Source organism: Perognathus longimembris, chromosome 13 (genome assembly GCF_023159225.1).
Source record: "Perognathus longimembris pacificus isolate PPM17 chromosome 13, ASM2315922v1, whole genome shotgun sequence".
Classification (NCBI taxonomy): Eukaryota; Metazoa; Chordata; class Mammalia; order Rodentia; family Heteromyidae; genus Perognathus; species Perognathus longimembris.
In genome coordinates, this window is record NC_063173.1 from 37,008,788 (window position 1) to 37,029,903 (window position 21,116).

Here is a 21,116-nt window from a genome sequence, read left to right on the forward strand (position 1 = left end):
AAGAAATAAAGAATATGGAGCCTGATAGGAAGTCAGTTTTTGCAAATACTATATTGCAGAAAATTTATTCACCCAATCCTTGCAAACTTCACAAGACACGATTATTCCAAATGCATTTTAGGACTGGGGAAGCAGCTCAACTATACAGTACTTGCCTAACATGTGCAAGACCCTGGATTCAATCCCCAAGATCCCATAAAAACAATACAGGAATTTTATATAGCGTGTTCAACGTACAATAGCAACACATTCACAGAATATATCCCATTACTTACTAAAAGGTGACTGCTGTGGTTATAATAGAAAATGGCTCTGGCCAGGTGGCTGGTGACTCATGCCTGTAATCGCAACTCAGGATTTGAGATAGAAGGATTGTGGTTCAAACCCAGCCCAGGCAGGAAAGTCTGTGAGACTCTTATCTCTAAATAATCACCAGAAAACTGGAAATGGCTCAAAGTGGTAGAGTGCTAGCCTTGAGCAAAAGAGTTCAGAACAGTGCCCAGGCCTAGTTCAAGCCTTACCACACCCATAAAAAAAAGAAAATGGCTCCTGTCTTGAAGGCTAAGCTCCCAGATGGTGGTGCTACTGAGAACTGGATTGGATCATGAGGATGCTAATTTCATTAGGGAATAGACTGAAAATTCATAGCTGAATGGACAGTTAAAAGATTCAGAGTTCGGTTGGGAATATGGCCTAGTGGTAGAGAGCTTGCTTAGCATGCACAATGTCCTGGGTTCAATTCCTCAGTACTATACAGAATATACAGTAATATGCAGAAAAGGCCAGAAATGGTGCTGTGGCTCAAGAGATGGAGTGCTAGCCTTGAGCAAAAAAGAAGCCAGGGACTGTGCTCAGCCTTGAGCAAAAAGAAGCTAGGGACAGTGGTCAGGCCCTGAGTCCAAGCCCTAGGGCTGGCAAAAATAAATAAAGAGAGGGAAGGGCAGGGAAAGGGAAGGGAAGGGGGAAGGAAATGGGGAGAGGGAGGGGGAGGGAAGAGAAGAGAAGAGAAAGGGAAGGAGAAAAGAAGGGAAGGGGAGGGGAAGAGAAGGGAAGGGGAGGGGAAGGGAAAGGGAGACAGAAGGGAAAGAGAAGGGAAGGCGGGACTGGGAAGGGAAGGGGAAGGGAGGGAAAGGGAGGGGAGGGGAGGGGAGGGGAGGGGAGGGGAGGGGAGGGGAGGGGAGGGGAGGGGAAAAGATTCAGAGGGGAGAGGCATGCCTTTGAAGAAGGTATCTTGTCTCTGGTCCCTACTGTGTCTCTTCTTCTTGGCTATGGTGAAGTGAGCACTTAGGCTCTGCCACCCATTCCCACCACTAAGATACTCTGGCTTCACAATGTACAGGCCCGGAAGCAACAGAACCACATGACTATGGATGGAAAGTTCTGAAATCATGAACCAAAATATAATCTTCACCACTGAGCTTATTTTCTCAAGTATTTTGTCACAATGACAGAAACCAACTCACTTAGAAACCTCATTTAAAATTCTCACCTCACACCTAAGGTGCCTCAATCCTAGTTAACTTAGGGGGCTGAGACCTGGAGGATCTGTTTGAGGCCATGTTAGAATTTCAAGAGACCCCCTTCTCAACCAATAGCTGATTATGATGGCATTCATCCAGCACCCCAGCTAAAATAAAAGGATCAAAGATCTAGGTCATCACAGGCAAAATAAGTTTGAGCCTCCATTTCACTGAAGAGGCTGGATGGGGCTGTGTCTACTTGTCATTTCAGCTACTTCAGCAAGCATAAAATAGGATATTGGTCCAGGCGCCAGAAAAAACAAACAAACAAACAAAATAAACAATCAGACCCCATCTAAAAGAAAAGGCTATACACAAAAAAAGCATGAAGCATGGCTGAATGGTAGAAGCACCTGTCAAGGTAGTACAAGGCCCTGGGCTAACACCACAATATCACTTAAGAAATAAAAACAAAAGCTAAATCCTCACCTGATTCGGTATGTGAAGAAATAGTGAGGTGGGTGTATAGAGCTGAGTTCCGGCAGAAATGACGTGGAAACAGACACTGTAATATCCCCCGTTGTTGCTACACACTCTGGATCATGAATGTATCTAGTAATTAAAAGAATTAAACATTTGAAAATCAACCAACTTTGAAACGATACAAGTTTTAAAGATAGCAATGCACAACTGTTTACTTATAGTACAACTGTAAGTCCTATTTGCAGATAATCCTACTAAATGTAGATAATTACAACCATACTTAAAAAAAATTGATGACTCTGCTTTAACAATGACAGCAATCAAGGATCTATGATCAGTGGTTCAAATAATGGGTGGAAAATAAAGAGTTTATCTCACTTTTCAGACCTAGGAAAGCTTGACCAAACATCTAAAAACTCAATCTATATGTTAAATGGTGCCTCTGGCTCTTCCTAGAAATATATAAAATATATATATTTAGCCTGTAATATATTATTATTCCTGCCTGTAATCTAGAAACCTTTATTGTACAATTGATCTATTATTTCAACCACAAAGGCTACTGAGAACTAATATTACCTCTAGGACTAATTACAACACCTGAATGTTCTAGTTAAGAGATAATAAATAATATTGGCCAGGAGTTATTAGCTGCTGACTTATTGTTTAAGTCAAATAACTGACAAACAATCTTTGTGGGTTTTTTTCCCCCACAAGAAGAAACAATATAGCTACCACAAGCTACAGATTTTAAATCAAAGTCAGTTTTTCCTCTTGATTTCTCAAGATAAGGAAAAATTCTAGTTGGTTAAATGTTTTCTGTTATTAGTCTTTTGGGGAGACTTCATCCCATACACTGTGATAGACAGCTTTTCATGAAGTATACTCAAATGATACCCCCAAAAAACCTAAATGAAGTAAATACCTGAAAATTTGGTCTCTAATGATGGGGAAGCTGCCAGACACAACGTTATTGACGTAGGAGGTAAACCAGTCAGTGAAAGTAGCACCTATAATCCAGAAAGGGGGAAAATGAATAAAGGACAAATCCTTTCTATAAAATATGCACACAGGATGATGAATTATAATTTTTCCATGCTTAAAATGTTCTAGAATTCTTCTGGTTCTCTACCAGTTTGGTTTCTATTTCAATTTTATCCCCCTTAATTCTTCCCTGGCATTCTCCCAACTCACATCAGAGACGCCAATAGTATTTTTAAACTTATAATTGTTTCTAGTACAATGTCTATCTTCTGTTTATAGTTTCTAATTCATTTGTCTTCTGCTCAAGATTCTAGTTTGAAGATTTAAACAAAGATACCTTACCCAGGAAGGATACTTCACTTCTCCCTCCTGCAGACTCCTACCTTAAATTTTTTTTTTTTTTTTGTAGTGCTGGGGATTGAACCTGGGGCCTTGCACTTGCTAAACACATGCTCTACCACTGAGTTATACCAAGTGTCCCTCCCTACTATTACTATGTGGCAGTATTTCCTGTGTCAGAAATGCGTTTAAAAAGCTGGATAGTCAGAAGCGTTTATGTGGATAAAAAGCTAAATAAGAGGAGATAGGATGGCTAGCAAAAGGGTGAGCCATGCTTGCATACTAACCTAAAATTCATAGAAACTTAAGAAATATTCTTCTATGGCCAGAGAAAACTAGTTGTGGGAAGAAGTCATGAAGCATGTTAGTTGATACTGGTCATAAAGACTGCTCCTTCTGAGGTCTCTAATAGGTACATAATGCATATAGTATCTTACTATTGAATCATTAGACACACACAAAAAAAACATGAAGTTCCTTTAGGTAACTATTTGTCTTCGTATTAATATGCTCACATATAATGTACACATGTCAAAAGAACTATATACACACTGCAATTCAAGAAGAGTAAGAATATAAGATTGTAAACATGTGCTTTTTTTCAAATAGAAACAATACTCAAAGAAAACAGAAGAGCTTTTCCAATGAGAGCTGAGAGGCTACTTTACAAGCCAGAAAGCTTTACCAAATCCAGGCATAAGAACTCCAGCTGCTCAACTAACTGAAACTTTCCCAATTCTTTTTTCTTTTTTTTAACTAGGAGGAAAAAGGGAAAAGAATGACTTTTTCCCCTACCTATGATAAACATATCAATAGCAGCTGGATTCCGAGCCATTTGGTCCTAGAAGAAAAAAAAAAAAGGAATTGATAAATACATTTCTCATTGTTGGTTATGTGCATCTTTTTCTGAAACAAAGCAAAACATAAAATAATGTAAGGGTTCTGATCAATACTCAGCCCTTACACTCTTCAGATCCTGACCTAGGAATCTATGTTTAGGGCCATCCTTTAAGGTTGTTAGAAGATGACCAGGCATTTGTCCATAAGAGGAAATTACAAAAAGCTATCACTGCTCTAGAGAATTAAGAAATTATCCCTCAAGAATACAATAAAGGGGCTGGGAAGGTAGCTTAGGGGTAGAGTGATTGCCTACCATGCTTTGAAGCCCTGGGTTCGATTTCTCAGCATCACATAAAAAAAACAGAAAAAGCCGGAAGTGGTGCTGTGGCTCAAGAGGTAGAGTGTTAGCCTTGAGCAACGAGAAGCCAGGGACAGTGCTCAGGCCCTGAGTCCAAGCTGGCTCCCCCACAAAAATACAATCAGAAAGTTGGAAGGAATAAGATATGTGGCTTGTTACATTACAAGAAAGGGTTTTGAATTCAGAATCAAGAGATTCAAATAATTCTAGGATGTTCAAAAGTTAAACCGTAAATATTTTACAATTATTTTGATAAGAAGTTACTCATTAGTTTTCCTTAAACTTAAAAGGTCTTCACAGAAATGCCAGCTTTCCCTGCCATCTATACAGCAGTGCCCACTGTTTGTCCAAAGGTAACATTTTCTTTTAGCATCCCATACTTAAAACAAGAACATTAGCTCTTTAGTAATTAAAATGTATAATGCTCCAAACTTACTCTATATCACTGGAAAGAAAATGCACACATTTATATGATCCATCAGAAAGCATCCTGAATCCACAATTAAGCACATTCCTACTTACTGGACATTGGTAGAAAACTTCATTTTTGTTTCTACCCTCTGCAGCTTCCACAGCTATGTACTGACTCAAACCAGTATGGATGCAAAACGTTAAAGGGAGACAGTACTTCAGTCCCTGTCTCTGCTGGAATCCCCCAGCAGCTGTATCAACATCTAACAAATCTTCAGAACGATAGTGATTTGACAGCGCCATGCTTCCCAACAGTCTGAGGAGAAAATACACACATGCCAATAAACATCTGAACTTCATCTTTTCCATGCAACATTTCATACTGACAATGTCCTAATAGTAATAATTAGCAGGATGCCTATGTCTAGCACTTTTCATTGCAATGAGGTCTCACAATTTTTTGGCCAGGAGTGGATTCAAACCACTGATCTCCTTCTCCTGAGTACCTAGGACTGTGAGCCACTGAACCCAGACTCTGATTCTAAAGATGTGTTAGTGGAAATGACACTGAGACAATTATTTTGGCAAAACTTAAATCAAGCCATTGGTACTGTTTTCTGGATCACTATAAGGATGAAGGGGAAAGTCCTATATTCTTGTAATGTAGTAAGGATAATTATAGATTGTGTACTTTCTAGAAGAAAATAATTTGCATCATTAAAAACAACAGAAATATCAAACATCTTACCCGGGAACGACTAACTTCTGCCCATTGTGGATACGGTATGAACACCGATAATCATCAGGAAGCTTACAACCAATTTGAGCTTCGACCGCATCAAGGTCTTCCTCACGGGCACCCTCTGCAAATGCAAACCAGACAGAGAATGAGACACACTGAGCCTCAAATCTAACCATCTACCAGCTAAGCAGTGCAAGGATCACAGCCAAGTGAGTCCTGTCCAAAGCAGAATGCTATGGTGAAAAAAAAATAACTGAAAGTCATTTGAAGCCCAGAGAAAAGCAAAGTCCTTATTTTTTCTCTCAATAGGGAAACACTGTAAACTCCATAGAGGATGATTAGAAAATCATATCTAGATATATCTGGAAAATGGATGAAATCAAACATAGAAATCTTAAAAGGAGTCAGAGAGGAGAAAAACATATAATTAACTTACAAGTATAGCTGAGATCTTAATTTTCAACAAGAATAATAGAAGTCACAAGAATGATCACTGCTGATTAGAATTTTATATCCAGTGAATACATCTTCCAACAGTGTAGATGGAATAAATCTGGCAAGGCTGAGAGTGTACCTCAAGTGAGAGTGTGTACTTAGCAAGTACAAGGGCCTGGCTTCAGTTGCCAGTAAAGAAAAGGAAGGAGGCAGGGGGAAGAGAGAAAATGGAGGGAAGAAAGGAGGTAAGAAGGGAGGAAGGGGGAAAAAAAACCCAACCAGTCAACATTCAACAGTAGCAATCCCTCTTGAAAGGAAATACTGAAAGGAATTCTTCAGATAGGAACATGAGGCTATAGGAAGGAATAAAAAGATAACAGAAAAAAACTTAAATAAAAATCTAAAACAATGTTAAATATATCAAAAATAATAAAGTTTGCAGGAATATGTTGAAAATAAAAACCATGAAATGTCAGAGGACTTGGGATATAACTCACTTGCCTAACATGTGAGGCCCTCGGTTCAACCCCAGCACCCTCCCTCCAAAAAGAACTATAATGTGAGAGGCAGGAGGGATACCATGAGAATTAAGGCATTTTCACATTCTCTTATTTACAAGAGTGAAAACTGTCCAGCCCTTGGGCCATCTAAGGTCTGCCAAATCATTGGGTACATAAATGACAGTACAAACATGTTGCTATCTGCAACGCTTTATGGGTAATTTTTTTGTATGGCCAAAAAGTGATGTTATAAATATTCAAATGGCCTTTATCAGAAAAAAATGTTTTCCATCCCTGGTAGGGAGTGATGAACATACTAACTTACATTAGAGTTTAGTAAGTCAAAGTTGCATGTCTTACTTTCAACTATAATCACTAGAAAAAATAAGGGAGGGGGTGGATTGAAGCACAAGATGAATGTAAATAAACAGTGAACACAATATATACAAATATACTAGCAAATACTATATGAATGGGCAAAATAGTCTGACAGACCACATCAAAGGGCCTAGGGATGTAGCTCAAAGGTAGAGGTCATGCTTACGCATTCATGAGGCCCTAGGTTTAGTCCCCAGGCAAAGAACAAAACAAAAAAACCCCACAAAATTATATATGACACATCTAAAAGTAGATGCAATATCCACCCTACTTTCTTTATTGGGTTAACTAAAGATGAATGAGATAGAATCTAAAGCAAAAACTTTATTAGAGTTAATACTGGAAACATTTATAATGACAAGAAAGCTAAACGTACTATATAGATACAACTATTCTCATGTCATGCATCTAAATAACACAGCATACACATCCACACACCCACACATATAATGTGACAGAACTAAAATGGCAAAAGACATATATACAAGAAAGCAGATTCATAAATTTTACTGCTACAATATTAACAGCTTAAAATAACCCTCAGTACTTTTTTTTGGGGGGGGGTGCGCCAGTCCAGGGGCATCATCCCTGGACTTTTATGCTCAAGGCTAGTGAGCCACTGCTGCACATCTGGCTTTTCTGGTGGCTAACTAGGGATAAGGGTCTCATGGACTTTCTTGCTCAAGCTGGCTTTGAACCACAATTCTAAGGTCTCAACCTTCTGAGTAGCTAGGATAATAGGTGTGAGCCACTAGTGCCTGGCTATTTTATTTTATTTACTTATTTTTGCTACTCCTGGGGCCTGAACTCAGGGCCTGAGCACTGTTCCTGGCTTCTTTTTGCTCAAGGCTAGCACTCTACCACTTGAGCCACAGTGCCACTTCTGGCTTTTTCTTTATGTGGTACTGAGGAATAGAACCCACAGCTTTATGTGTATGAAGCCACTAGGCCATATTTTCAGCCCTTTAATTTCATTTAAGTAAGTGTGAGGCCAGCTTGAATGGGGCAAGGTTTTCTTAAGCACCTTTCCCACTTTGACAGACACCTGGCCCCTTTACTGTAGGCTCAGCTGAGGGGAGGTGAGGAGGCTGAGCCCATCTCCCAAGGAAATTGAGCCAGGATGCAGATGTATTATTTATTTCTGTGAGTCAGAAGTTCAGGTATGACTCAACTGGATCCTATGTCTATGTATCATAAGACTGAAATCTTATGTAAACTGAAACTGCTGCTCATCCTACACAACTTTTGCTTGGGATTTCTTCCAGTTTAATCTATTGGTAAATCTGATTCCTAATAAATTGTGCATTTGAGGTAATCAATGCCTATGGGCCACCCACCATTCCCTAAGTGGTCCTTAACAACAGACCAGCTTGTTTATCCAAAGTCAGTAGGGAACACACTCCCATAAAGCCTACTGAAGATAATTTTCCTTTTGATTAGGGATGAACCAATATTCAAATTACTTAGACTTTAATTACATATACAAAACCTCTTTGCCTTTTCCATATAATAGAACCTAATCACAGGAGTAGAATCCACCTATACTCAATGAGAGAAAATTGAATTAGGTTTTATACATCAGGAAATGAAAGGCCTGGGGACTACCTGAGAACTCAGGTTAAGAGATCCTAACCTATCTCTCTCTGTGAGGAACAGACACAATAGACCAAGAAGGTACCAATAAGGGTGTCAAAGATCAGATAAATAACTTTTACTCAATCATATAATACTACTCAATAGTTATAAAATATACATTGTTATCAAGTATACGTATAACAATTACTAAAAAAAAGTCATATGCTAAACGATATAACAACTTTTCTTTTTTTGTGTGCTGGTACTAGGGCTTTATTAACTCAGGGCCTGAGTGCCTTTGCTTTTTCCACTCAAAGCTAGCACTCTACCACTTGAGCCACAGCTCCACTTCAGGCTTTTTAGTGGTTAATTGGATATAAGAGTTTCACAGACTTTCCTACTCAGGCTAGCTTGGAATGGCAATCCTCAATTCTCAGCCTTCTAATTAGCAAGGATTATAGGCATGAGCCACCACTTCCTGGCCAAAATAATTTTTAAATGATAGAAGACATACAGAGTATATTCTCTCATCACAAAGAAACTAAAATAGAAACTACTTTAGAGGATTACAAAAAAAAAAGCTTCAAATGTTAGGAAATCAAGCAATACATTTATATACAATTCATGGGTTAAAAAATAAATCAGTGCCTATAATCCTAGCTACTCAGGAGGCTGAGATCTAAGGATCACAGTTCAAAGCCAGCCTGGGTCAGAAAGTCTGTGAGACTCTTATCTCCAATTAGCCTCCAGAAAACTGGCAGTGGTGCTGTGGCTCCAAGTGGTAGGAGCCCTAAACAAGAAGAGCTCCTAGGCCCTGAGTTCAAACCCCACAACAGACACAAAAAAAAAAATCAGAAAATATTTTTTGAGACCTGAGCATGCCTGCAATTCCAACACTCAAGAGTTTATAAAAGCAGGAGGATCATGAGTTTGAGGGTAGCCAGGGCTTCACAGTGAGTACTAGCCTGGTCTACTTAGCAAGACCTTGTCTAAAAGCAAAATGAAATCATTGAAACACTTTTGCATGGTGCATGGTAATAAAAATACAACATCTTAAAACATGTGAGATAAACTAATACACTAATGAACTAAATGCATCAGGAGAGGGAAAAAATATCTGATCTAAGCAATCATCTCAAGTCAGAGGAGAAAAATTATCAACTAAAAGTGAAGGCATGGGAAAAAATAAATAACATTTAAATAGAATAGATGGATTAAAAAAAACCCAGAGTTTTAAAAGATCTGATTTACCCTTACTTGACAAGACACAGTAAGAAAAATAGAAAGAAAATACAAATAACTATTACCAGAAGTGGAAAAAGTGGTATCACTACAAATTAATAAACATTAACAAGATAAAAGATTTAAAATATTTCGTGCCAACAAATTTGAAAATGTAGATGAAGTAGACAAGTCAGTGGGTAAACATGTATTAAGACTGACATAGGTGCCTGTAAATCGTATCTGTAACCATAGCTCAGGAGGCTGAGATCTGAGAATCACAGTTCTAAGCCTGCCTGGGCAGGAAAGTCCATGAGACCCTTCTTTCCAATTACCCACCAAAAAGCTAAAAGAGGAACTGTGGCTCAAGGAGCAGAGTGCTAGCTTTGAGCAAAAAATGCTCAAAAACAGCACCCAGGCCTCAAGTTCATACACACAAAGAAAGAAGGCAAGAAAGAAAGAAAGAAAGGAGGAAGGGAGGGAAAGAGGGAGGGGAAAAGAAAGGATTGACATAAGAATAAACAGAAGTCCTGAATGACTATAGCTAAAAAGAAATCGAATCCCTAATTAAAATCCTTCCCATAATGAAAACTGCAGGTTCAATTTGGCTTGGTAGCATGTTCTACAAATCATTTAAGCAAGAAATAAGACTGAGCTTACATAAACTCTTCCAGGAAACAGAAAAAGAGGCAACACTTCCTCACTTGTTTTATTAGGCCCGCATCATCTTGATACCAAAACCTGATAGGAACATTGCAAGAAAGGAAAATTACAGACCAAACTCTCTCAAAAAGTATTCATTAAAAAGACCCCCAAAGCACCAGTAAATTAATACATTAAAAGTAATGTATTATAATAAAAATAAATTAATTTTAGGAATGCTGTTTTTGTTAAGTCTTCAGAAAATCAATTTAATTACCACACAACAGAATAACAGAGAAAAATCATATGATAATCATAACGAAGATGAGATTATTTGATAAAATTCAATTATTGGCCAGGTGTCAGTGGTTTACACCTATAATCCTTGCTACGCAGGAGACTGAGCTCCGAGGATCTCAGTTCAAAGCAAGCCTAGGCAAGCAAATCTTCACAACTCTTATCTCTAATTAATTAACAAAAAGCTAGAACTGAAACTATGGCTCAAGAGGCAAAACACCAGCTCAAGCAAAAAAGCTGACCAAGAATTCGAGGCCCAGTTCAAGTTCTTTTTCAAAAAAGAAAATCTATCTGAATATGGTGTTCACATGCCTTTAATCTCAAGACTTGACAGGCTGAGAAGAAAGTTCAAGGGTAGCTTATGCTACATTGGGATACCTGTCTCAAAAAATGAAAGCAAAAGAATAGCTAACAAAAATTCTAGAGCAAGCTTCATAGTTAAAGGTAAAATGTAGGAAGCTTTACCATAATAATGACGAAGTTAAAGACTTACACTACCATTACTTCTACCCAACACAACATTGAGGACCTTACCCAGAGCTTTTATAAAGCAAGGAAAAGAAATAAGTGACATGGAAGGATGGCAAAGTTGGAAAAACAGCTATCATTCTCCTACCACCTCAGTAAAGTGCAAATTAAATCAATGTTTTTTCCCTACTAAGACTAAAATCAAATTTTAAAGGAGTCAACATTGAAGTACTGGTAGAATGTAAGCTAACCGAACTACTTTTAAAAATTGCCAGTATCTTTTGAAGTCTAATATAAGTATATTCTATAACCTAGAAAACCCAATCCTAGATCTGCCTGATAGGAATATGCTCATGCATCAAAAAACTCTACAGTAAATTTATAGCACTACTATAACAATCGGAACTAGAAAAAAATTACAAATGTACACACTATACTCATGTAATGGAACTATACTGCAACAAAAACAGGAAAACTATTACATACCATACAGTTGATTCTCACAACCAAAACACACAAAAACAATACACAATCATACAATTTATATAAATTTGAAAAATAGAAATCTCCTGGAGGCACTGTGTTCAACCCAAGTATTATGAAGATAAATAACTAGAAAATCTTTAAGGCTATGGTATAACTCGGTGGTAGCATGTGTTTGATTTATGTGTTTGATCTCTAGCACCACAGAAAACAAAACCTTTCAAGAAGAGATCATGATAGGTATTCTCAAGCAATCTTTGTGGCATCAGTTGTTTCTGTACATAAAAAATAAATATAAAGGGCTGGAAATGTGGCTTAAGAGTGCTTGCTTAGCATGCATGAAGCCCTGGGTTCAATTCCTCAGTACCACATAAACAGAAAAAGCCAGAAGTAGTGCTGTGGCTCAAGTGGTAGAGTGCTATTCTTGAGCAAAAGAAGCTCTGGGACAGTGTCCAGGCCCTGAGTTCAAGCCCCAGGACTGGCAAAAAGATAAAATTTCCACTTCCTCTTTGAATAAATAACCATGTGGGTGCCAAGGCTAAGAAAAAATGATCAAAGGTCCTTTAAGCAAAATTGGGGTTCTGCTTCTTTGGCCAAAAAATGGTGAATTAAATAAAGACAAGGTTGAAAACAATAACATTTTACCCCATAAAGCAAGTCTTAAAAATACAAGTTCTTTTCTTGTATCTTACCAGATCACAATTGAACAAAATTAGACATCAGTCGCAAGAAAAACTATAGAAACAACATAAACACATGAAGATTGATATACATCTGAATGGTCAATGGGTCCTTGAAGAATTAATTAAAAAATAAAATAAAACATACCAGTGTGTGGCAGGCAGTTAGGAGAGGGAAGTTTATAGCTACAAGTCCTTACTTAAAAAATCAGAGAGATTCCAAATAAGTAACCTTATGATAAGCCTCAGAAGTGAAACCCAAAATTAGTAAAAATGATCAGAGTGGAAATGAATGAAACGGAGACTAAACAACAAGGCTAAATTCGCGTAGGTGCACACATGACAGTGATTCTAAGTTACTTAAATTAATCTATATATTGTACTATCTATACTAGCAGTAAGTAAAACGGGGAGGATGACATTTTATTTCCAGTACCTTTCAGAGACATAACCATCCGAGGACAGCGGGGCTCCAAATACTTTTTGAGGTCGTCCCAGGCCTTTTTAATAGCAGCATAATGATCAATGTATCTTCCTACATCACAATAAGTGTCTATGAAGATAGATTTCCAGCACTGACGCTTCCGTGTTTTCTCTTCCCTACAAAAATTATTTAAAAGATATTTGAAAAAGCACATATTTTTAACACTTAACAATATACTTTATTGGGTATTTTGGTTTCTTTGCCTTCTCTTTTGCTTATTTCAGCCACAAAGGGAGGCTAGATAGCCAGAAGTGATATAGACATCAGCAACTTTAGCAGCAGTTACTAACTAGTGGAATTAAGTGTCATTTATTTTCTTACTTTCTACTTAGTTTTCTAAGTTTCTGCTCCTTAATAAAATTTATAATGTGAACAGCATGGGGGTTCAAGTTTTAACTTACTGCTAAAAATATACCAATTATAATTTTCTTTTTTGGTTGGTAATGAGGTTTCAACTCGGATATCCTGGGTGCTGTCCCTGAGCTTTTGTGCTCAAGGCTGGCACTCTACTACTTTGATCCACAATGCCATTCTCAGTTTTCTGATGGTTAATGAGAGATAAGATCTCATGGACTTTCCTAATGGGGCTAGCTTCAAACCACAGTTCTCAAAACTCAGCCTCCTGAGTAGCTAGGATTTACAGGCATGAGCCACCAGTGTCCACCCAATTATTAAAATTTTAAAGGTATACATAAAGGTACACATAGTTCTATTTTAGAGAGCAGCCTAATGATATAATATTAATCTAGCACAACTACATTGGATTAGCCAGACAATCATAAAGTATCAAGACAATTGTGTGACATTTTTATTTGGTACAACTTCACATTTATTGTCTACTTAGCCACTGAAAACATTTTTTTTTTTTTTTTTTTGCCAGTCCTGGACCTTGGACTCAGGGCCTGAGCACTGTCCCTGGCTTCTTCCCGCTCAAGGCTAGCACTCTGCCACTTGAGCCACAGCGCCGCTTCTGGCCGTTTTCTGTATATGTGGTGCTGGGGAATCGAACCTAGGGCCTCGTGTATCCGAGGCAGGCACTCTTGCCGCTAGGCTATATCCCCAGCCCCTGAAAACATTTTTTTTAAGACACTTATTTTTTGAAGTATTGGGTTTTGCTCTTGCTGGGAAAGGTGGTCTACCTCTTGAGCCACACCTCCAGCAAGGTGCTCTACCTCTTGAGCTATACCTCCAGCAAGGTACTATTTTTGGCCTCAAAAATCTTATAATAAAGCATAAATTTAAGTCCAAAGTGGTAGAAAAAAAAAGCAGCCAAAGCTGACTTTAAGATAACATATGAATAAGCTTGAACTTCCTCCTAAAGGAAATAGTGCTATGAAAGGTTTTAATAGGAAAGTTGAAAGAGGTATGGTATGGTATGGTATGGTATGGTATGGTATGGAATGGAAAGGTAGATTTAAGGTGAGTAAATGAGGCATTAGAGAGAGGTTTGGAAAGTTTTGCAGTATTCCTGATGAACTGTAACCAATGGAACTAAGGCTGTAGTAGCTAGGTAAAAATAGCAAGATGAGAAATATTCAGAAACATAAATCAGGAAGGCTCAGTAATTGATACAGAGCAAGAGCTAGAATGAGTGACTCCCAATTCTGGCTGTAACACCTGGATGGATGGTGCTGCCACGAAGACTAGGAAAGCAGAAGAATGTTTAGATATTGAGAAACAACAAATCCACAACAAATTTGTTCGTGTTATTTTGCGATAGAATTTCAGTTTGGCCTTCTGCCTCTGCCTCCCAAATGCTGGGACTATAGATATATACCACCATGTAGGGCTCAAACAGAGGATTTGGGGCAGGGGAGGGGTAAGGAGGAAGAGAATATTTTTAATTAATCTAAATAATATATGCACATATTATCAAAACTAAATAGCACCCAAGAACTGGGCTGGCAATGTAGATCATTGACAGATTTTTCTAGTAAGGCAATCATTCAATCTCCAGTAGCATAAAAACTAAAAGCCTTGCAGTTAAAAAACAAAATAAAACAGAACAAAAACAGTCTCTAGTTCTAAGCCCAAACTAATGAAATATGAGCTATTTATGGAAGTTATTTCTGTAATTCTAAATGCTTATACATCTGATACTGGATTTATTCATTTAACATGTACCTGCTGACACTACAAAATGAAAAGTGAGGACACAGCAATACTCAGAACTCTTCCTTCTCCATTCTTCCTCTTCCCAATGTTTGACAGAACTAAAGCTGGCAGCTTTTAACAATAGTACTTAAACTTTCACTTCGCACTTTACCAATTTCAGTCTCAAGCTGACATCCCACAGTCTAAGAAAAGATAATATTCCTAACATTCACACCCTAAGTGTCTGTCATTTTCACTTTATTCTGGCAAATCTGTTAGCATTTGCTGAACCCAGCTGAAACATATGGCCAATAGAAATGTCCTACAGTAGACAGTTGTGACAACAAGCCTGGAGCCCACTGGGAATGTGAAAGGGAGGGACTGGGGTAGTGGCTCTAAACGTGGCAAGTAGCACTCATGAAGGTAAACAGGAACGGCCTAAGAATAGAGAGTACCAACATTTACTGGTAGATGTAAAGAGAGCCTAAAAAGGAGATAGAGACCAGGGTTAGAAAGAAATGTCAGGATAGACTAGCAGTATCCAAGAAGGCTAGGAAAGGGAGGGAGGAGGGTCAACAGCTGCTAACATAGTATTAAATAGTAGGAAAGAGTTCTAATTATCTACAGCATATAGAATTATAGTATACAACAATTCATTCTATATTTTATAATATATTTTTATAAGAAGTAAGAGGCGTTGGAAGGTTCCCAACATAAAGTTTAAGAAGACAGAAATGTTCATCTTAGTTAACTCACAGAAAGGTTAATCTGATAAAACCACTATACATTATATATGTATAAAGTATGACATTTAATTCACAGTATGTACAAATTACTGTGTATCAATGAAAAACATGAAGTTAAAATTTAGTCTAAAGAAATTCATCCACCCCTTTCCATGCACACAAAATACACAGTATAACTACTTACTCAGATATCAGCCAGTATTTTTTGCAATGTCTTCTCCATAACGGATCATGAGTTGATAGCTGGTTAAGTCTTCGACTGACATAGCCACAGCTGGCAGTAACCAGATTCACAATTAGTATAAGAGAAAATTAAGAAGTTACAAGTAAAAATAAGGTTAAGGGCTGGGAATATGGCTTAATGGTAAGAGTTCTTGCCTAGCATGCATGAAGCCCTGGGTTTGATTCCTCAGTACCACTTAAACAGAAAAAGCCAGAAGTGGCACTGTGGCTCAAGTGGTAAGTGCTGCCTTGAGCAAAAAGAAGCCAGAGACAGTGCTTAGGCCTTGAGTTCAAGCCCCAGAACTGGCAAAGAAAGGTTAAATTTTGTTTCTTTTTACTTATCTCCAATTCACTACCACAATATTTTCTAAAATGCATTCAATGTGTTAGCTAATATAACTACCTTGTGCGAAGTACATTTTTAATTATTTTCAGTTCACAAATCCTGAAATCTCTACAATTATAATTTCACAAGGTCTACAACACAGATATACAGTGAAGCTCAAATCAGGGAGTTTTCCTACACTTATAACTCCACATAAAGGAATATATGTTTTCAAGTTTTGTTTCTTTCTAATATCTTCAACATATATTTCTAAATACATTAGCATCTTGTTCCATTTTTTCTAATTTTCTCTTAAAGGATTAAAGTACTACAACCCAAAACACATTTTCATTGAAAGTGTCCACTTAAAAACATATCTTCCTGGACACTGTTGGATCATGCCTATAATCCTAGCTACTCAGTAGGCTGAGATCTGAGGATCAGGATCATAGCTCAAAGTCAGCCTGGGCAAAAGTATGTGAGACTCTTATCTCCAATTCACCATCAAAAAGCCATAAGTGGAGCTGTGCTCAACTTTTGCGCTCAAGTGGAAGAAAGAGCACTAGCATTGAGCATAAAACCTTAGGGAGAGCATCCAGGCCCTAAATTCAATCCCCAAGACTGATTGCCACCCTCCCCAAGCATGCGTATCTATATCATTATACTTTGAATATAACATTTGTGGCTATACAAATTATTGACTATCCCAAATTATGAAATATTAGATGTAAATAATATTCTATATATTTTGTACTGTATTGAAATTTCAAACATACTTATGTTCAATACTATGTTACTCTGCATAAAAATTGCAAAGAGAATCAGCCTAAAATTAGGAAAACAGATTCCTCGGGGGGGGGTGGTGGTGGTGGTGGTGGTGGTGGTGTGTGTGTGTGTGTGTGTGTCCGTCCCTACTGTGGGGGTGTGTGTGTGTGTGTGTGTGTGTGTGTGTGTGTGTGTGTGTGTGTGTGTGTGTGTGTGTGTCCGTCCCTACTGTGGTTAAACTCAGGGCCTGATGCTCTTGTTTAGCTTTTTCTACTCAGGGCTGGCACTCTACTATTTGAGCTACACTCCCACTTAGGTCTTTTTGCTAGTTCATTGGGAGTAAGAGTCTCTTGAATTCATCTGCCCAAGTTGGCTTCAAACCAGGATTCTAATAACTCAGCCTCCTGACTACTTAGGATTACAGGCATGAGTGCCTGCCTAGGAAAGCACATTTCTAATCATTCAGAAAAGGAACCAATCACAAGTCACAGAAAGTAGTCAATGATCTCACTGGGGCAACAGAATCTTCAGTCACAGGGGGTCAAGGCCATGGGCAGGATGTATTCACAAGGTAGGCTTTGGTTTTCAGATTTTATAGAAACAGCATACTCAAACTACATTTTGTAAACCTAAGAATCTCTTATTTTATAAATTCAGGTTTTATTTCCTCTCTTCTTGATTCTTCTTTCTCTACTGCCTCTGCAGTTAAGCAGAAGAGAATGTAGAACAAACACCAAATGCATATGGAGGTTGAAAACTACTGTTGTAGAGACTGACTTCAATTAGCTTGAGTAAGATCTATACCTCAGGCATTTCTATGTTTAACAAAGTGTCACAGGTGATATTGAGAAACAGTGCAAATACAAACGGTATACAATAAACCACTCTAGCGAAGAAAAGTCATGCTATTTCAGATTCAAACTTTGCCACTGATATTACAAGATCCCAATGGATTATTCCAATCCAACACAATTGAGTAATGTGCTCAACACAGTTGCCTATATGTGTACCCAAACTATGAGGACTTAGTAATGGCTGGACACAAGTTAAGGCTGAATGAATGGTACTATGCAGAAAGAAGCTACAGTATACTAAATACGACTGCAAATGATACTCATGTGTATTCAATTCTATTGATTTTCACAGATACTTATGGAGAAGTCATGTCAATTCAACTTAAAATTATGATTACTACCTAAAGCATTTAAAATACAATCTGTTGTCCCCACCTTAGCTTACAAGGTCCTACATGTCCCTACCTGCCTGACCTCAAGCAAGTTTGCCTGTAAGTCACTCCTTGTATCTAGACACTCATATCCAGCCATACCAACATTCTAGAATCTCCAACAGGCTATGCTCTTGAACAGTCCCAGCAGACTAAATGCATCGTTCACTGTGTGAGACGTGTACTATGCTGTGCTGCATATATGGCAGCTCCTTCCACTGTGATTGGAAGTTCCTCAGTCCCCACTCCTTAACAGAGCATCTACTTTGTTCATCACACTTAGTGTCTCTTGTTAAGCACTTGTCTTTCCATCATCTTAACTATGAGTCTGTAAACTATTTGAGAGAGACTTTATCTGCCTTCTTCACTAATCCTTACCATTTACCAGGTACAGAACAGGCACTCAAAAAGCAGAAAAACAATTAGGGAGGGGGAAAAAAAGAACTAAGAGCTAGAGGTATGGCTCAAGTGGTAGAGTGCCTACCAAGCAAACATAAGCCCTTCGTTCAAACTCCAGTCTCACCAAAAACAAATCTATTGAATACTTGATGAGCACAAAACCAAACAGAACAGTCCTTACATTGCAGAGATGTACAATCTGCCCAGTATGGCAAATAAATTCCACAAAAGGAGGAAGAAGGTACAGAGTTAGCATCTTAAAGGAATTCACCATGCCAGGTAGGGAAGAGGGAAGCAAGGTTTACAAGCGCAAGGTTGAACTTAAATAAGTGTAAATGTGTGTGGTATGTTGAGTAAAGTCAGATTTGGCTAGGCTGGACTGTGCACAAATGATAGTGGAGGAGAAATAAGGCTTGAAGGGCCTTAGAGTAAAAAACAAGATGATAAGAGTCTCAAAGTTTAATGTCCAATCTGTAAACAAGGAGTATCACAGGTTTTTAAGGAGATGTCAGATATATTTTGGGAAAATCACTCTGTCAGCAAATATCAGACGTGGGGGGTGGGGACAATGGAAGAGGGCCCTAAATAGAAAGAGTTCAGAGCAACAGAATATTTCCAATAAAAAAGTTTGAACTGAAACATCCTTTCCTTTAAAAAAAAAAAAAAGGTGTGTTGTGTTTTGGGCTGGGAATATGGCTTAGTGACAAGAGTGCTTGTCTGGTATATATGAAGCCCTGGGTTCAATTCCTCAGCACCACACATATAGAAAAACGGCCAGAAGTGGCACTGTGGCTCAAGTGGCAAAGTGCTACCCTTGAGCAAAAGGAAGCCAGGGACAGTGCTCAGGCCCTGAGTTCAAGGCCCAGGACTGGCAAAAAAAAAAAAAGGTGTTTTTTGTTGTTTGCAGATCCCAGGGCTTGAACTCAGGGCTTGGGCACTATCCCTGAGCCTCTTTGTGCTCAAGACTATTGCTCTACCACTTGAGCCACAGCACCACTTCTGGCTTTTTCTGAGTAGTTTACTGGATATGAGTCTCATGGACTTTTCTGCCTGGGCTGGATTCGAACCACAATCCTTAGATCTGAGCCACCAGGTGTCTGGCAAAAATTTTTTTTCTCTGCTTTAATAGACAGAGTAGGAAAAAACATACGTGTTTTCTAAATAAATAAGTGCTGGCAAGCAGCTGCAAGATACTGAAGGGTTTCTCTGTCAACACTTGGGTCAACAAACCATCATCTGTAATTCAGAGAAATTTATATTTCTGTAAGGAACCCTAATTAACACGGGAAAAGATGGGTGATCAAAAGGCTTGATTTTTTTTTCTACCCGCCTGCTCTGCAAAGATACCCGGTAGCACAGAAAACTCAGAGCCATGTTGTCAAGGAGGTAAACAATCCTGACACATAAGGTGGGGCCGGGAAGGCGGACAGACACACCACCCCGTGTGGCCCCAATCTATGAAAAGAACTAGTCTACATTAGCCGGTGTATTTTGTTTTTGGTTTTTGGGTTTTTTTCCCCCCAGAAACCCAGCGCTTTATGGCAATCCATCACCTGTATCACCACATCACCTCACCGGAAGTCAGTACCCACACACCTAAATCCACCACCCCATCACGAGGAAGGGCAGGGCGGAGAGTCAAACGGTTCTCAGACATACAAGTGACACAGGGGGGCCCCCGCGGGCGGTCCCGAAGCGGGGTGACACACGGGCGGGCTCAGGGGTTCCCCTCCCCCCCGCCTCCCGCGGGCGCGTGTCGACCTGCCCACGCCGCCGGGGCTGGATCCCAGGCCTGGGGCCCAGCAGTCACCAGAACCCGCTAGGGCAGGGGTTTATTCCGGGCGTCCCGGGCGGGGACGGGCCGGGAGCCGCGGGTTCCGCAGGCGCGGCCGGGGTGGGGGGCGGGGGCAGCACTAACTCCCTTCGGGGTAACCGGGCCTCGCTAAGGCCTGAGGCCTAGATGGGAAAGGAGACCCCCGAGCCAGGTCCTCCGGGTCCCCGTCTTCCCCCGCTCCGGGGCGACGGCGCTAACAGGACGAGGACAGACCCGGTGTCACCTTCCAAGCTGCCGCAGGGCGCCAAGGTCCACTCTGAGGGCCCAGCTTCCTCCCGTCCCGCCAGGCCGACGCCTCTGGTCCCCACCCCTGCCAAACGCACTGCCCCATTACTTGATTAGGTCCCGGTAGTCCAAGAAGGATAAGATAAGAAGCAGCGGATCTGTGGGCAGCGATTCCAGGGTCATCGTCATTGCCGTCTCAGCCTCCATAGCCGCCATCTTGCCTAGCCCGATGCAGCCTGGCCCCGCCCCTACCCCGCCCCCGCCGCCGCAGCCTCGGCCGCCGCTGTCGGAAACGCTCGCGGGGGCGCTCACACAGGTTTGTTATGTAACCGCCCGGAGGCCCCGCCCGCCCATCCGGAGGCCCCGCCCCCTGGCGCTGCCTGATGTCCTTTCCGGGTTCCCGTCCTGCCGGGGCAACCTGCGGTGGTCAGGTTCTGCAGACCGCACGCTCCGTTGCTCTCTCCTAGCATTTCGGCTCCAAAACCTGCCGGTCCTACGCGT

At 39.8% G+C, this 21,116-nt stretch overlaps 1 protein-coding gene and 1 non-coding gene across 4 annotated transcripts in view; both read right to left on the reverse strand.

Annotated features, from left to right (window-relative positions):
* Positions 1-20,856, reverse strand: part of Fbxo3 (F-box protein 3) — a 31,237-nt gene extending 10,381 nt beyond the window's left edge. For all 3 annotated transcript variants that reach the window (XM_048361720.1, XM_048361719.1, XM_048361721.1), the window contains exons 1-8: positions 20,725-20,856; positions 15,805-15,894; positions 12,733-12,896; positions 5,624-5,738; positions 4,987-5,191; positions 4,062-4,107; positions 2,869-2,953; positions 1,950-2,072 (exon numbers count right to left, since the gene is read on the reverse strand). In XM_048361720.1, coding sequence (XP_048217677.1) covers positions 1,950-2,072; positions 2,869-2,953; positions 4,062-4,107; positions 4,987-5,191; positions 5,624-5,738; positions 12,733-12,896; positions 15,805-15,894; positions 20,725-20,831 — 935 coding nt within the window. In that variant the 5' untranslated portion in view covers positions 20,832-20,856. The remainder of the gene's footprint in view (positions 1-1,949; positions 2,073-2,868; positions 2,954-4,061; positions 4,108-4,986; positions 5,192-5,623; positions 5,739-12,732; positions 12,897-15,804; positions 15,895-20,724) is intronic.
* Positions 7,912-8,048, reverse strand: LOC125362792. Its single transcript, XR_007213104.1, has one exon. It is a non-coding gene; the product is annotated as a small Cajal body-specific RNA 21 (non-coding RNA).
* Positions 20,857-21,116: the final 260 nt, after the last annotated feature.